The sequence below is a fragment of the Eptatretus burgeri genome, chromosome 2, assembly GCF_056783735.1.
Source record: "Eptatretus burgeri isolate ZD-2024b chromosome 2, Ebu_testis_v1, whole genome shotgun sequence".
NCBI classification, from domain to species: domain Eukaryota; kingdom Metazoa; phylum Chordata; class Myxini; order Myxiniformes; family Myxinidae; genus Eptatretus; species Eptatretus burgeri.
In genome coordinates this window covers 144,680,586-144,698,325 of record NC_140962.1, presented here as the reverse complement: position 1 = coordinate 144,698,325, position 17,740 = coordinate 144,680,586, and the positions used below count along the sequence as shown (strand labels likewise).

The 17,740-nt window shown below is 46.8% G+C and overlaps 2 protein-coding genes across 2 annotated transcripts in view; one reads left to right on the top strand and one right to left on the bottom strand.

The window, feature by feature from the left end:
- The window catches only part of LOC147033419 (uncharacterized), a 24,149-nt gene extending 9,694 nt beyond the window's left edge, over positions 1 to 14,455 (top strand). The window contains exons 2-3 of the mRNA XM_085854583.1: positions 13,135 to 13,329; positions 13,426 to 14,455. Of these exons, the coding sequence (XP_085710709.1) occupies positions 13,135 to 13,329; positions 13,426 to 14,028 (798 nt within the window). The 3' untranslated portion in view covers positions 14,029 to 14,455. The remainder of the gene's footprint in view (positions 1 to 13,134; positions 13,330 to 13,425) is intronic.
- LOC147033418 (uncharacterized) overlaps positions 1 to 17,740 on the bottom strand; it is an 80,873-nt gene that overhangs the window by 17,441 nt on the left and 45,692 nt on the right. The gene's annotated exons all lie outside the window — the stretch shown is intronic.

Genomic DNA, 17,740 nt, shown 5'->3' with positions numbered 1-17,740 from the left:
GCTTTTTGTGTAAATTACATTGTCTTTTCTGTGTGCATTTGGTGGAATTGTATATGTGTGCTCCGGTGTGCCGCGAATAAATGTGCTTTGTGTTGAACTGTTTCCCGCTTCGCTTCGTCTTTTCCTCTATTGAATCCCCATCTTGCTTAACGTAAAGGGTTGGTAGTGGGCTGAATACGCCCGATAATTAATCGAACCGTCGAGGTCGACGATAACACCGCTCGGTTATTCTGATAGTACGGAACGGGTCGCTTAAGTGGCCCGTGTCCGAAGTCGACCTGCGGCGAGGTGCGATCGCCCGGTCTACCCTCCGCGTGGGTACTTAGGTAGGTCGAATTTGGCGAGCAACCCTATCCCACGCGGGGGCTGATTGGCTCGATCGCGGTGAGACCGAAAGGTCCACCCGTGACTGGTTCCCGGCGTTAGTCCGAGAGGGTCACGACTGGATTGTCCGTCCGGTGGGCGACGTGCCGCGATTCGAGTTACGTGGCCGTCAGCACGCCGGCGGGCGCGAAATCCGCAACACTGGTGTCAGGAGTGGGATACAAATTCATCGCCCTCCTCGCGGCACTGGTATTGGAGAGCGGGACAACAGGCTCTCCTGTCTCCAGCGAAATTCACGGGAATCGGTCCAGGGGTGAGAGAAGCGACCCCCGATTCCCTCCAAATTACGAGCGAGCAAATTAACCCTTTAAGAGAAGCAAGATGGCGTCTCAAGGCGAGCGGGAGCCGGGGGTATTAGAAATGGATGTAGAATGTGTAGAATCCATGGTCCAGGATGGAATCCCCGAGCAGGAAATGTTGATTGTGCAGGAACACGGACTCGCCCAACTGAACCCAGAGCCCGAAATGGGTGCGGCAGCGGCCGCGGTGTATGACACCTCCCCCCCCTCCTCTCCACCAAAACCCTTCCCCAAACCTTGCCGAAACGGCTCAGCTGAGTGCATCCGACATGGCCCAGCTATGCGCCATGCTGGCGGCAATGATCGAAAAAATGGATGCGAATATGAAAAACGAAATGAAAGGCATGAACGAAAAGATGGATGCGAATACACAAAAAATGGATGAAAAGATGGATACAAATACAAATGAAGTGAAAACGACGATGGATGCGAATACACAGCAAATGAGGGAAGTGATGAAAGAGCTGCGGGGTGAGACGCAGAACATGGGAATGAGCCTAAAAGGAAGCTTGGAAGAACTAAAAAACGAAATGAAAAAGGAAGTCGACACGATACGAGCGGAGGTGACCGGGTTAAAAGAGAAAGTAAAAGGAGTGGGAGTCGCAATGGAAGAAAGTAAACAAGAGAGGGTAAACGAAATAAAGACGGTGGTGGGAAAAATAGACAAAGTAGGAAAAGGATTGGGAGAAGTAAAACAGGGACAAGACCAAATAAAGGAGGAAATAGGGAGGAACACGACGGCGATAGAGGAATTAAAAAGAGAACAAGGGAAAATAAAGGAGGGATTGGGAGCCGTGAAGGAGGACTGTGAGAAAAGACATCGGGAAATGACAGACAAAGTTGAAAACCTGCGAAAGGAGGTAAAAGCGGAGACACAGAAAGGATTAAAAAAGGTGACGGAGGAATGTAGAAAGAGACATGAGGAGGTAATTAATGAAATGGAGCGGAAAGCCGGAGAAAAGACAGAGGAACTGGGGGAACAGATAGGAAAAAACCGGGGCGAGACAGAAGAGCAGTTTAGGACAACGAGGGAGGAAATATCCAAGACAAATAAGATGGTGACACAGGTACAAGGGGAGGTGGAGCAAATAAGAGAAAAAGTCGGGGAACTGTCGTTAGGAACGATAGGGGAGGAAATAAATGGGGTAATAAAGGGAAAAATGGAGGAAATGGAGAAGAGACTGGCGGATAGGGTGGAGGCCTGGTGTGAGAAGCAGGGTGGCCTCCTTCGGGAACAGGGGGAGAGGATATACTCCCTCGAGGCGGATCGTGCCCAGGTGGGGCCGGTGTCACAAGGCGGAGCAGGAGGCTTGCCCGATGCGGGGGTGAGCATGCCAAGCTTGGGGAGGGTAGAGACTGCGGGGTCTTTTGGCCTAATGGGGGTACCCAGAATGACTGTTCCAGGGGGTGTGCGGAGTGTGAGTCCAATGGCTTGGGAGAGTAAGCGGGACGACGCGGGGCACGGGCAGACGCAGACAAGGGTGGTGGAGCCCCCGGGCAAATGGCTCGGACCCTGCGGGAGTGAGGCACCATTGGGACTGGGGAGGTACACTCCTCCCGGAGTCCCTAGGGAACGGGAGGAGACCTCGAAAGAACCGAGGGTGCCGCTACCCCCGTACGATGGCAAGACGGACTTGAGGGCATATATGGCCCAGTTCCAGTGTGTTGCCAGAGGCAATGGCTGGAACGAGGTGCAGGGTGTGGCACAACTCACAGCGGCCCTGCGTGGCGTGGCTTTGGAAGTCCTGACCACAGTACCCAGTGAGGGGGCGACCCTGGAGGATCTCCATTCGGCCCTAAAAAACCGATTTGGCATGGACCAGCAGAGCGAGCTTGTTAAAGCTCAGCTCAACGGGCGCAAACGACGTCCCCAGGAATCGCTGGGAGAATTGGCACATGACATTCGCCGCTTGGTGGGGATCGCGCACACCAACATGCCACCGGAGTACCGGGAGGAGATTGCCCTGGACCATTTCCTTCGAGCAATAGGGGGCACCGATGTCGGAGCATTGCTCACCGTATGGTGCCCGGACAACCTCCAGAAGGCGGCTGATACTGCTGCCTGCTGGGAGGCAGCCAGAACGCCATTGGGAGGGGCTGGGCGCCACGCGGTGGCAGTCCGACAGGTGGACCCCGTGCACGACAGTGTGCTGGGAGCCGGGGCAACCCTGGGCGACCAAGCGCGAATGGAAAGGATGGTGCAGGGCATGTTCGACCGCCGGTTCGGGAGACCTGTGGAGAGGCGGTCGGGCCCGGGAAGGGCGGGAGATGGGCCATCGGGGGGTACCCCAATTCGGAATGGAGGGGGGTATAATTCGGCGTACTGGAGGCAAACACCTTACCAGAAGAGGTGTTATAATTGTGGCGCAGGGGACCACCTGCAGCGGTGGTGCAACGCCCCGCGCAGGGAAAGGCCCCCGCGAAGAGAAGAGCCACGGCCCCCTAGACCACCAACTCCGCCGCGGGTCAATAGGGATAGCCAGGCCCAACCATCACCCCCCCACCAGTCCCCGGGAAACTAAGAAGTGCCGAACATGTAGGGCCGTGTTCGGCAGACTCAGACGGAGAAGAGCCCTCAGAACTGCGACAGGTCATCAGTTGTGGCCAAATTGGCAAAGGTAGCTTAACAATTCGGTGCAAGATTGCCGGCGTAGGGGTAGACGCCGTGGTGGACACAGGAGCAAGCGCCACGATCATCAGCCCTGTGGTCCTTGATTCGAGTGTAGACGGTTGGGATGAGATCCACCGTCTGCAAAACCATAGTTTGCAGCTAGCTACCGGGGCAACGGCCCCTATCATAGGACGTGGTTTCGTGTCGTTTAAATTGGGCACTGTGAAAACCAAGATAGAGGTTTGGGTGGCAGAGGTGTACGACCCATGTCTAATAGGGTTGGATGTGCTGACGGCCGGTGGTTGTAAGATCGACTTGGGCCGCGGGGTCATGCAGTTGGGTGGTGAAGAGTTGCCGTTAGGAGGCGTGAGCACGGATGAGAGGGTGGAGCTGGAGGCTCCTGACTCCGTGGTCATTCCCCCGGGTGCCGAGGCGGTGGTCCCGGCCCGGTGGCGAGCACCCCCAACGTGGCAGGGCCCCTGCGGCCTAGCGGAACTACCGGCAGGGCCGTCAACCCCGGGCTTAGTCGTGGGCCGCACCCTGGTAAGTACTGACGGGCCAGTAGTGCCCGTACGGGTGATAAATGTTAGCACGGAACCACGCACTATCAGGAAGGGCACGAAGGTGGCAGATTGCATCCCAGTAAAAGAGGTCGCAGAGCTGAGGGACGATAACGTCGAGCCGGACCGGCCCCAGAAGGAGTCTCCAGACTCGATTAGGAATTGGCCCGGTCCCATTCGTGAGATGGTAAATCGGAGTAGTGTAGATTTGGAGGAGGCCCAGCGGGAGGCCTTATACAAGCTGGTCGACCGACACATCGGGATCTTCTCCTTGTCACCCGAGGATATTGGAGATACGGGCCTGGTGCAACATCAGATCCACACCAATGGGGCCCGGCCTGTCCGTCAGCCTGCTCGAAGGCTCCCATGGAGCAAAAGAGAGGAGGCTGATGAACAGGTTGAGAAGATGCTCAATGCAGGTGTCATCGAGCCCTCGGGAAGTCCTTGGATGTCACCAGTTGTGCTGGTTAAAAAGAAGGATGGGACCACGCGTTTCTGTGTGGACTATCGCCAGCTGAACAACGTGACACTCAAAGACTCCTATCCCCTGCCTAGAATTGACGATACCCTCGACGCCGTTGCAGGCTCTAAATGGTTCTCAACTCTGGACCTCAAGAGTGGGTATTGGCAGGTGGAGATGGATAAGACGGGGAAGGAGAAAACGGCATTTTCCACAGGGAAGGGACTGTATCAGTTCACTGTGATGCCGTTCGGCTTGTGTAACGCCCCCGCCACCTTTGAGAGACTGATGGAGCGTGTACTCGGCGGCATGCCGTGGCAGTCATGCCTGGTGTATCTGGATGACGTCCTGGTACACGCTAAAACATTCACCCAGGAGATAGCCAATTTGGACCAGGTGTTTGGGCACCTCAGGCAGGCAGGGCTGAAATTGAGCCCAGAGAAATGCACTTTGTTCGCGACAGAGGTGGCCTATCTCGGACACGTGATAGGCCGCGAGGGGGTGAAGACCGACCCCGGAAAAATTACAGCGGTAGAGGAGTGGCCCGTACCTACAACTGTCAAACAGGTGCGGGGCTTTTTGGGACTTTGCTCCTACTACCGGCGTTTCGTGGCAAACTTTGCGGAGATAGCCAGGCCCCTTCACCGGTTGACGGAGAAGGGGTTGAGATTTAATTGGACGGAGGAGTGCCAGGAGGCTTTCCTCAAATTAAAGGGGTGTTTGACATCCGCACCTGTTTTAGCGTACCCCACCGATGACGGGATGTATACCCTGGACACGGATGCAAGCCAGGAAGGATTGGGAGCAGTCTTGTCCCAGACACAGGGGGGCGTGGAAAGAGTGATCGCATATTACAGTCGGGCCATGAGTAGGCCCGAACGAAATTATTGCGTAACTCGCAAGAAACTATTGGCTATGCTGTCTGCCGTGGGCCATTTCCACCCGTACTTGTACGGGAGGAAATTTTTGGTTCGAACTGACCATTCCTCCTTGCAATGGCTCTTACGGTTCAAGGAACCGGAAGGCCAAATTGCAAGGTGGTTGGAAAAATTGCAGCAGTACGATTTCAGTGTGGTCCATAGAGCCGGTAAGGCTCATGGGAATGCCGATGCGCTCTCTCGACGCCCCTGTCTGAGGGAAAACTGCAAATATTGTACGAGACATGAGGAGAGGGACCAATTGGCAGACGCCTCCCCGAAACTCCCAGTCCGTGCGGCCCGGGTGGTAGGCCCAACTTTGCCACTAACCGCGGGAGAGGAATTTGGTGGATTGGCATGGAGCACGGCCCAGCGGGAAGACCCGGTGCTAGGGCCAGTGTACAAATGGGTCCAGGAAAACAGGAGGCCCAGTGGGGAGGAAATCACCCCATTCGGGGCGCGAACAAAGGCATACTGGGCTCAGTGGAGGACCCTAGAAATGAGGAACAACATCTTGTATCGCAAGTGGGTGGAGATTCCTTCTGAACAAACTTCTTGGCTGGTGATAGTCCCTGATGGGTTTAAGACCCAAATTTTGAAACAGGTGCACGGTACCCGCGCCGGCGGCCATTTGGGCAGGACCAAAACAAAATCTCGGCGCCGCCGGCGGTTCTATTGGGTTAACATGGGGCGCGATGTACAGGACTGGTGTCGAGCATGCGACGCCTGTACTGCAAAAAAGGGACCGCCACAGAGGATGAGGGCCCCACTCCAACTACATCAGGTTGGGGCTCCCCTGGAGCGAGTGGCCATGGACATTTTGGGACCACTGCCCCCCACTCGCCAGGGTAATAAGTACGTCCTCGTAATTATGGACTATTTCACCAAATGGCCAGAAGCCTTTGCCCTTCCCAGCCAGGAAGCAGGGGTTGTGGCTAAGGCCTTCGTAGAAGGATTTACATGCCGGTATGGGATTCCGCAGGAGCTGCACACGGACCAGGGACGAAATTTTGAGAGTGAATTACTAAAAGAGGTGTGCAGGCTCCTGGAAATTCGAAAAACACGGACAACGCCCCTGAGACCACAGTCTGATGGCATGGTGGAGAGGTTCAACAGGACCCTGGTCCAACAGTTGGCCCTCTTCACCGCCACTAACCAGGAGGACTGGGACGAACACCTTCCGTACCTCCTGATGGCCTATCGCGCGTCCCAGCACGGGTCTACCGCATGTAGTCCGGCGCTGTTGATGTATGGACGGGAGCTGAGAAGCCCCGTCGATTTATTGTGCGGTCCGACGTCTGAGCGGCTTGATAGGCCCCCGGGGGAGGGCTATGCCCGTCGGTTGGAGGAGGGCTTGGAGAAGGTCCACGCCTTCGCACGACACCGGCTCCAACAGGCGGGCATAAAAATGAAGCGCAGGTACGACCACCGGAGCCAGGTGAGCAAATACCCACCGGGGGCAAAGATTTGGTTCTTTAACCCCCGGCGAAGGAAGGGCAGATGCCCGAAGCTCACCTCACCTTGGCAGGGCCCGGGGGTTGTCCTGGCGCAAGTCAGTGACGTGGTCCTAAAAATTAAAATGGGACCACGAGCCCTCCCTCGGATCGTCCACGCGGACCGCCTGAGGCCTTACAAGGGCGACCTTACGCCCTCATGGATATGTCTTGCCGGAGGAGTCGGTGCTGGAACAGCCGCTCCCGCAGAGGCGCAGGGCTCTCAGAGTCTTGCAACGAGTTCACGAGCCCAGTAGGAAGGGAGGAAATTCCCCCCCTGGGAAATTGATTAATGGGATTATTTGGAGACAGTGACTGACAGTGAGTGTGTAGAGGGGACGTAGTTTAGCTACGTAGTGTTAAATGGAACGTGCTGTCGTTTAAGGGACGACGTGGGAGCACGAGTTAGTTAGGGGGTGCAGTTAGAAGGATGGCAGAGTTCAGCGGTGTGTGTATTGAAGAGTTGTGAGGCGAGTACATGATGAGTGAGTGAGGCCAGCAGGTCTGTGTGAATGGAGCGAATGGGGAATGCATGGTGCGATGAGTGATTGGGGGGAGGAGTGACTCCCGCCCAAGGGACCCCGGGGTCAGAGTAAAGTGAGTTAGCTGGGTTAGTCAAATTGAAAAATGGAGGTCGTTTTGTTGTTGGTGGGAGTGTAGGCTCGAAACCCATTTGGAGGGGTGCAGGAGCCCTGTTGACGGGCTTGGGAGCGTGGCTGCGTAAGGTGAGTATCGCTGAGTGGGTACCCCGGGCACCAGGCTAGTCGGCCGCGGTAGGCCATGGGCCCATGGGGGGCCGGGATAGAGTAGTGGGCACGGGTGCGCCTGCTTGGTGCGAGGGCCCGGGGCGCCATTAGCCGCGTGGGCAGTGTTGTGGGCACGGGTGACCCTCGGAAAGGGGCCCGGGAGGCCGGCCTGCCACGTGTGCGTTTCAGGGGAGGTGCCATGGGGGGCACTCCCCGGTGTTAGGGAGCTGGTAGGCTCGGAGGCAGTGTAGTGCCCGGGGGTGCCATAGCGGGAGATTCGGCAGAGGGTCGTGCCTGCCAAAGGGAGCCACGTGTCCCAGCCAGGAGACCGTGTGAGGGCACGGAGAGAAAATTGGGGGGCGAGGCCCGAAATTGTGGGGACACCAACACAGGCGACGGGAATCTGGGTTGTTAGAACCAATAGTTTAAGCGAGAGGCGCTTGTTGAAAGCCCCAGGGTAGTTTAACAGTTAAATGGTTAGGGTAGATTAGGAGATGTACCCCTCCGCACCATCCATCCCCTCGCTGTCGTTGTGGGCCGCTGGACCCACTTTGGTTATAGATCGCCGAACTCTGGGGAGGCCATTCTGAGGCTTCGTTGGGCCTCGACACAGGACGTTAGCTCTCCCTTATTCCCCTCCGGGAAGGGAACGTAGGGGTTGGGAGTAGGCTAGGTGACAGGATAGGTTAGCCGAACAAGGACGATAAAGGGGGTTAGGGGACGATTTATAGTGGGGAAGTAAAAATAAAAACGACAAAAAAAAATAAGTTGGGGCTAAATTGGGGTTTGACAAATTAAGGGAGTGGGTATGTACAGTGACAGGCAAAGGCGATAGGTTGGGAGGGAGACAGGTAGGTAGGTCCAAGTGGCCAGCACCACCGCACTCCCTCCACCAACCTCCACTGAACGGCAAAGGCTGGCCAGCTTCATCTGCAGCTGCTTAGCTGCAAGGCCTGTGCCGGCTGGATCGTCTGCCGGCTGGCTGTTTTTCTGCAAGGCCTGGGCCGGCCAGTTCATCTGCTGGCTGTTTTTCTTCAAGGCCTGTGCCGGCCAGTTAATCTGCCGGCTGTGTTTGCCTGCAGCGGCCTTCTTCTGCGGGCTGTGTTTGCCTGCTGCCTTTGCCATGCCATGCCCACTGCCCACGTTCACCAGCCCCGTTCAATTTTTGCTTTGCCCCCCCTGTTCGTTTCCATGTGCGCCAGGATCAGAAAGCAACAGTTTGCAAGCTGCAAGAACTGCCCTGTTGGCAGCTACAACACGGGCCTGCAGTGGCGGCCCGTGCACCGTGTTTGCGTCCATCCATTCATCCATCCATTCGTTGTGTTCATTGCGTGTGCCACTTGAGCTGGCACGGAGACTGCGTTTGTGCAGCCCATGCACCGTTGTGGTTCACTGCATTCGGTCCATCCATTCATCCATCCATTCGTTGTGTTCATTGCGTGTGCCACTTGAGCTGGCACGGAGACTGCGTTTGTGCAGCCCATGCACCGTTGTGGTTCACTGCGTTCAGTTCAAAAGGGAAGGCCTTGGACTGCGTGTGAGCAGCCAGCCACGTTCCCTGTCACCTGCATTGTTTGAGCAAGAGACTGCATGCGGGCAGCCTGGCTCCCTGCTAACTGCTTTCTTTTTGCAGAGTTCAATGATCCTGGGCCATGGTTTAGTGTAAAATTTGTAAGTTAAGGTTAAGATGTACTGTAAATATGAGTGCGCCCCCCGGCATGTCTGTCTAGCGCCGGCAATTTTATTTAAGTCGTCCGTGTGAGTGAGTTTGTTTAGATAGTTACGCAGCCCTCAGGTTATTTATTTTGGGGACACGAATACCATGAATGTCGCACTCAGGGATCCGTAGGTAAAATGTACTAGGGGAAACTACACATGATGGCACACGAAAATTTGACGACTCGGGACGAGTCTGTAAAAGGGGAGGGGTAGTGTTGTGGTTACCAAATTCGCAAACCACCATTCAGGTCCCTTAGGTGAGGTATCTCGGTAAGTACATGTGTAGTTAGGCCCAAACCCGTTGTCTAGTGGGAATACATGTCATTTATGCGTGCTGCGACTCTTCAGGATAGCCGTTTTTCTTTTGCTATCTTTATTTTGGACCAACCGCCATGATTACCACCACAACCACAACATCAACCACCAACCACAACGCCGCTTCACCACAACCGCCACGACCTTCCCGTCACACCTCGCAACCGTCGCATCGCCACCGTTCTTGCCCCGCTGTGGGTACCGGTGTTGGACTCGTGCAGGGCGCGCGCCGAACAGCGTGTACAAAATCACGGATTTTGTGCTTCAAAAACGGATCAAAAACGACACACGCCCACTTTTTGCCGTCCAATCGGTGAGCGAGGCGGCGACTGGCCCCGCCCCCAGGGCGATCGATATATGCAAATTTATGGATCAAAAAGCCTTCACGCCCACTTTTTCTCGGGCCAATGGGGAGCGAGGTGAAAGGTCGAAGGGAGGAGGTCAAAGATGAGAGGGCGAAGCTACGGGGCTGATAAAAGGACCGTGTTCGTCAGTCCAAGGAGTCCAGACGCGGAGAGTAGGAGAGTAGGAGAGTAGGAGAGTCGGAAACAGAGAGTCAAGACTTCGCGGGCGGTGGAGTTGGCAAGGAGGAGCTGGTCGTCGTGTGCGTTGGAGTCGGAACGGAGGGGACGGAGCTGTGGAAAGGCAGCGACACCAGACGAGGGGGTGCTCGCGTCGGGAGCTGCACCCCAGGGAGGCCGACAGCGCGACCTGGCCGATGTGGAGACGCTCGTCGCGGGATAATAAAAATCCTCTATACCCCGAGCATCAGCAACCCCCTCCTGTTTCCCCCCGCGCTGAGATAGTGCGACCAAGGGGGCCCCTTTCCCACCCCCTACCAGACACTGTCCGCGAGGCCCGCGGAGTTGAGGCGCCATCGCCGCTCCGCGTCTCATCACCAGACGGGTAGGCGCGACCCGGTCTCGGCCTCAGGCCCGCCTCATCCTTGAGGGTATTCTTTTCCTTGGTTTTGGGTATGTGTTATCGGCGCCGTCTGTGAAGTAGAATTGTATAAGTGTTGCCGTGTGCTCGGTAGTCGGTATTAGCTCTGCATTGTGTTTTCGCTTTTACATTTGCTTTTTGTGTAAATTACATTGTGTCTTTTCTGTGTGCATTTGGTGGAATTGTATATGTGTGCTCCCGTGTGCCGCGAATAAATGTGCTTTGTGTTGAACTGTTTCCCGCTTCGCTTCGTCTTTTCCTCTATTGAATCCCCATCTTGCTTAACGTAAAGGGTTGGTAGTGGGCTGAATACGCCCGATAATTAATCGAACCGTCGAGGTCGACGATAACACCGCTCGGTTATTCTGATAGTACGGAACGGGTCGCTTAAGTGGCCCGTGTCCGAAGTCGACCTGCGGCGAGGTGCGATCGCCCGGTCTACCCTCCGCGTGGGTACTTAGGTAGGTCGAATTTGGCGAGCAACCCTATCCCACGCGGGGGCTGATTGGCTCGATCGCGGTGAGACCAAAGGTCCACCCGTGACTGGTTCCCGGCGTTAGTCCGAGAGGGTCACGACTGGATTGTCCGTCCGGTGGGCGGCGTGCCGCGATTCGAGTTACGTGGCCGTCAGCACGCCGTGACGCGTATATATATATATTATATATATATATATATATATATATATATAATATTATATATATATATATATATATCCGCAACATATATATATATATATATATATATATATATATATATATATATATATATATATATATATATACATACATATATATATATATATATATACATATATACATATATATACATATATACATATATATATATATATATATATATATATATATATACATATATATATATATATATATACATATATATATATATATACATACATATATATATACATACATATATATACATATATATATATATATATATATACATATATATATATATATACATATATATATATACATATATATATATATATATATATATATATATATATATATATATATATATATATATACATATATACATATATACATATATATATATATATATATACATATATATATATATATATATATATATATATATATATATATATATATACACATATACATATATATATATATACATATATATATATATATATATATATATATATATATATATATATATATATATATATATATATATATATATATACATATACATATATACATATATATATATATATACATATATATATATATATATATACATATACATATATACATATATATATATATATATATATATATATATATATATATATATATATATATATATATATATACATATATATATACATATATATATATACATATATATATATATATATATATATATATATATATATATATATATATATATATATATATATGTAGGGTAAGAATACTGATTCTGGCTCACTTTTCCCCATGTAAATGAATGGGGGATTTTCAGCGATTCCCTTTTTTTTCCCTAAAAATAAACCCCCTTTTTATCCCAAGGTATATTTATTTGTCTCCCCTTTTAACCTGGAGGTTGAACCTCATTGAATTGAACACCTGGGGGTTGAACAGCTCACTCATTGAACCTATAAAGATTTGTTCATTCTCAAATTCCTTCAATAGTTTAATTTTCTTTGCACAATAATCCCCATCTAAAATATTGACAAACAAAACATTTGAATCTTTATATTTTTAAAGATACCCCTTTTGTGCCATTACGAAATGATAAACTTCTCTTAATGCTCTTGTTTGACCACCTCCTGAGCCACAGGTTATTTTTTTGTTAAGCCCCGCCCACTTTTGCTAAGCTCCACCCACTTTTTGTGAGGTATTTTTTCTAAGCCACGCCCACTTTTCCTAAGCCCCGCCCACTTTTGCTAAGCTCCACCCACTTTTTGTGAGGTATTTTTTCTAAGCCACGCCCACTTTTGCTAAGCTCCGCCCACTTTTCATGAGGTATTTTTTCTAAGCCACGCCCACTTTTCCTAAGCCCCGCCCACTTTGCTAAGCTCCGCCCACTTTTCATGAGGTATTTTTTCTAAGCCACGCCCACTTTTCCTAAGCCCCGCCCACTTTGCTAAGCTCCGCCCACTTTTCATGAGGTATTTTTTCTAAGCCACGCCCACTTTTCCTAAGCCCCGCCCACTTTTGCTAAGCTCCGCCCACTTTTCATGAGGTATTTTTTTCTAAGCCACGCCCACTTTTCATAAGCCCCGCCTACTTTTGCTTAGCCCCGCCCACTCTTACATCATTTCCAGTTCATATCTGACTCACAAAGAAATCACTAGAAAATTACAGGATGTTATGGTTTTGAAAAATTTCCCAATGAAGGCTTGCCTCGGCTTGCCCAGGGAATTTCCAAAGGAAACCACACCCACCAGTCTTTCTCTATAAAAGCTTCAAACCCAGGCTCCATTTTAAACATTTGTTTTTGCTGGCAATGGTGTGCTGTGTGCTTGTCTGGAACTCTCTGTCTTGTATGGAACTAAACCTTCAAGTTGATGAACTGGATTCAAACCTCTTATCTGTTGAGGTAAGATTTTTATTTTCCTATTTTCAAACTTTGATTGAAGCATACTCATTTAATAATTAAATAACTTAATTAATACATTATTATTTTCTCTCACAGGAAATTGTGTCTGAAATACGAAATGAAAATACTGCTTTTGCTACAACTTGGGGCGAAATTGTTGACTTGGTTGAAGACCTTGTGAGCGACCAAGACCTTGAGTGGGATGACTTTGGTGTTCCTTGGAACTCTCTGTCTTGTATGGAACTCAACCTTCAAGTTGATGAACTGGATTCAAACCTCTTATCTGTTGAGGTAAGATTTTTATTTTCCTATTTTCAAACTTTGATTGAAGCATACTCATTTAATAATTAAATAACTTAATTAATACATTATTATTTTCTCTCACAGGAAATTGTGTCTGAAATACGAAATGAAAATACTGCTTTTGCTACAACTTGGGGCGAAATTGTTGGCTTGGTTGAAGACCTTATGAGCGACCAAGACCCACAGAACGAGTTCGTCCTTGATGACCCAACCAAAGAGTTATACCTTGGAGACCAGCAAAATCCTGAAAAAGAGTTTTACAGCAATAGTACTCATTGTGAGTTATCAAGACAATACCCACTGAACAAGTTATACGTTGATGAGCCAGAATACAAGTTTTACCTTGGAGACTCACAAATTTTGAAAAAATCAGTAAATGAGTTCTGCCTTGATGGTTTAAATAACTACCTTGGAGACTCAGGAAAAGGGTTCTGCCAAGATGGTTCTAAATATGGGAACTACCTTGGAGACTCACAAATTTTGAAAAAATCAGTAAATGAGTTCTGCCTTGATGGTTTAAATAACTACCTTGGAGACTTGGAAAGTTGGGGTTATTTTGAAGACTTGAAATGCTACCACTCTTTGGGATTTAAACCTATCAAGAAAGTTCTTACTCCCTCTTTCTATGTCATCAAACCTGAAAGCCTTAAAAGACAGAATTGGAAGAAGAGAAAAAAAAAAACGTAAAATATATATATATATATATATATATATATATATATATAGGTGGAAATCTCATTTTGAAAAAGACAGTGTTGGGTGAGGATTGAGTTGGGGTTGAGATTTTGAATGTGAGGGTTGGGGTTGAGATTTTGAATGTGAGGGTTGGGACACACACACACATACACATCAACAAACAAAAGTTAAGCCTTGACTATTCAGTTGAGGATTCTGTGTTTGGGGTTCACAGATCTAAGAACGTCCACCCCTTGACACACATTATATACTGTTATACACCTCGGACTTGGCCCTCGAGTGTCCACAACGGTGTATAGTAGGAGGGAGTGAAGCGCCAACCTATTGCTCCCATTGCACACACACACACACACACACACACACACACACACACACACACACACACACACACACACACACACACACACACACACACACACACACACACAAACAAAAGTTAAGCCTTGACTATTCAGTTGAGGATTCTGTGTTTGGGGTTCACAGATGTAAGAACGTCCACCCCTTGACACACATTATATACTTGTACACCTCGGACTTGGCCCTCGAGTGTCCACAAAGGTGTATTATCTGCTTAGTTTTGTCTTTTGTAATTCCTGTGAATAAAATGAACCTAAAATCTCTTCCCCTTCCAAATCATATATTTTATAAGTCTAAGGAACTGTATCTATTACATCAACAATTTTAAAAAAGTTCTTTCGTCCATGGTTCAGTAAAACCCTTTTCAAAATGAGATTTCCACCTATATATTCTTACGATATCACCAACTTTGAACTTAGGTTTTCTGACATTAATCTCTTTTTCATATTTTAATTTTGTAAATGTTTCTGATGGTTTCATATTTGTTGACGTGTGAATCGTGTCATTATACTTATCCACAATATCCTGAATAAAAGATGACCATTGTTGTGAACCGAGTTGTGTGAATTTTTTATAGTCTCTCTTTTAAGGTACGATTAAAACGTTCAACAACAACTGCCTTCCCTTCATTAAAGGTACTGTATAATGTAATACTGTTATTTTTTAGAAAATTCATAAATGTCTTGTTATAAAACTCTCTACCCTCATCAGTCCACAATTTTTTAGGTTTTCTCTTACTTTTATTAAATATCTGTTGAAAAGCTAACATAAGAGTATTACCTGTTTTGTTTTTTAAAGGGACAACCCACGCATATCTACTCCTCAAATCAATAACGGTTAAAGCATACTTGTACCCCTTATCATTATTGAGTTCAATCAAATCAGCAGACCAGATATAATCAACTTCCTTGGAATAAACTTTCCTTCTCTGAAACTTTGTGAATATTGGTTTATGTAATTCATCAGCTAATTGCTCTTCAGTCTTAATGGCATCATTAGAGCCTATAAGTTTTTTGAATTTCCAAGTCCAAGTTTCAATTTAGCACTAATCATCTTCTTCATGATGAACCTATCAACTTTTTCTCTCAAGGTTGGATTTTGTATCAGAGACAAATTATACAACATTTCTCTATCGGCTTCATGCTTTTCTTCCAACGTTGTGGTATTCCCATAATCAATATCGTGTCTCATGCACACTTCATCAACTCTATTGATTGGTTTACTCCAGGATTTAGGATTGTCTGCCTCATCTAATCTTTTATCCAAGTTTGTGCCTGGACCACAGAAAGAATACCCTGGAAGATGTAATTCCCCTGGTATTCCAGTAGTTGTAAATTTACTTCCTGATAAAAACTTTTGTATATCTCCTCCGAGTTTGTGTTTGGAGATAAATTGATATTTTTTTGAACCACACACCGAACATATACCTTTTTGTATAACCCTGTTATTTTTACTTTTAATATATGAAATATTTTTAGTATTAGTTTTCTTTTTACATTTGAGACAATAACTCATTTATTTATGAGAAAAATTCCTGCAGAGTGCAAAAACCTTTTTAGTTTCCAACATGCACATTTGAATCTTAATTTTTAAAACATAAAGAATCCTTAGAAATGCCTTCACTCTCTCCATTTATTTAAGAAAAAAAAAATGAAAAACTTGAATTAAAATCCATATCTTGTCGATGCTAATAGTCTTGTCGAAAGTATTGCAATTCTTTGTTTTCCTCAATTCTTTGTCAATTCTTTGTCAATTCAAACTTGTCAATTCTTTGTTTTCCTCCTCGGTGGGTTGAGTTATTTTCTGTAATACCACCAATCTTTTTTGAATCTCACTGGTTTCCATATTTTGATATTTATTCATTCTCTCTCTTTCCTCCCTCTCTCTCTTCTCTCTTTCCTCCTTCTCTCTCTTCTCCTTTTCCTCCTTCTCTTTCTTCTCCCTCTCTCTCTTCTCTCTTTCCTCCCTCTCTCTATTCTCTCTTTCCTCCTTCTCTTTCTTCTCCCTCTCTCTATTCTCTCTTTCCTCCTTCTCTCTCTTCTCCTTTTCCTCCTTCTCTTTATTCTCCCTCTCCTCCTTCTCCTTTTCCTCCTCTTCCCTCTCTTCTTCAACTCCTTCCTCATCCCTTACTATCCTTGAATCGTTTACACCCCATAGAATATTATACATATATTCATCAGGATTTCTTGTTATTCCTGTATCCAAAATAATTTTTTTTACAACAGGAAACCAATAAAATTTCTTTTGAATTTCTAAAAGAGCCTTACCTTTTCTTAACCTTATAATTTTTTCATTATTTAACATTCTAATTAAATCTAAAGTTGTCGGTTTATCAACATCAGCATAATGCCAATCTTTTATTGAAAATACCTCATTCTTATGTTGTAGAACATATTTATTAAAATAACGAATACCCTTTTCTTGAAGGTATGCTTGGACACAGAAATGATAATTTTCTTGAAGCCTTCTTGCTGTCATTTATGTATTAGAAATATATGTTAGAATAATATTATGGCAAGAAACACCTCCCCATCTTCCCATAGTTAAATCATTTTGTATTTCCTTACTTATTATATATAATCCTGTTTTTTCTGTTTTCATGAGATAAACAAGGGCAAAACCATTATTATATTTACCCTTATTAAATTCTTTTATTTGTTGTTAACTAATCGTGGCTCCACAAAACTCATTCTCGATACCAAGTGCATAATATTCTTCCTTACGAGACTGATTTAATTGTTCCAGGTCTTCGAGGTTAATTTTAAATGACCAATTATACCCTAAATCATTCATATCATACCCCCATTGTTCTATTCTCATACAAACGATACGCCCTTCTTTATAAAAATTTATTTTAATTCGAACTGTGAATTCTGTATGACCTGGAGATAATATCAACACTTCTGTATCTTTAGAATACACAGCCGTTTTATTTAAGTATATATATTGTGATAAATCGCTTAATCTCACCAAGTCATTCGCGTCAGTCGGGCTTGGATAATTTTTTAATTTATAAGCATTTTTCATGTTAATATTTTTGTTTATATTATATTTATGTCGTTCAGCCTGTGCCTTTGTATAATAATTTGATAAATCAATATCCAGTTCTTGAGATACACCAAAGATAGAACCATCTTTACCAACATAAGTCATTTATATTAGATTAAAAATAATATCATAAAATTTTTTATTTTTGTTGAGTTGAAATAACACATATAGACATAATTGACCACAACACTTGGAATTTAATTCTTGGACTTGAAATGTTTGATAAACACCATTCTGTAAGAATTTTATGACTTCAACAGGTGGTGGAAGACCAAAACTATCAAAATAATATTTGTCT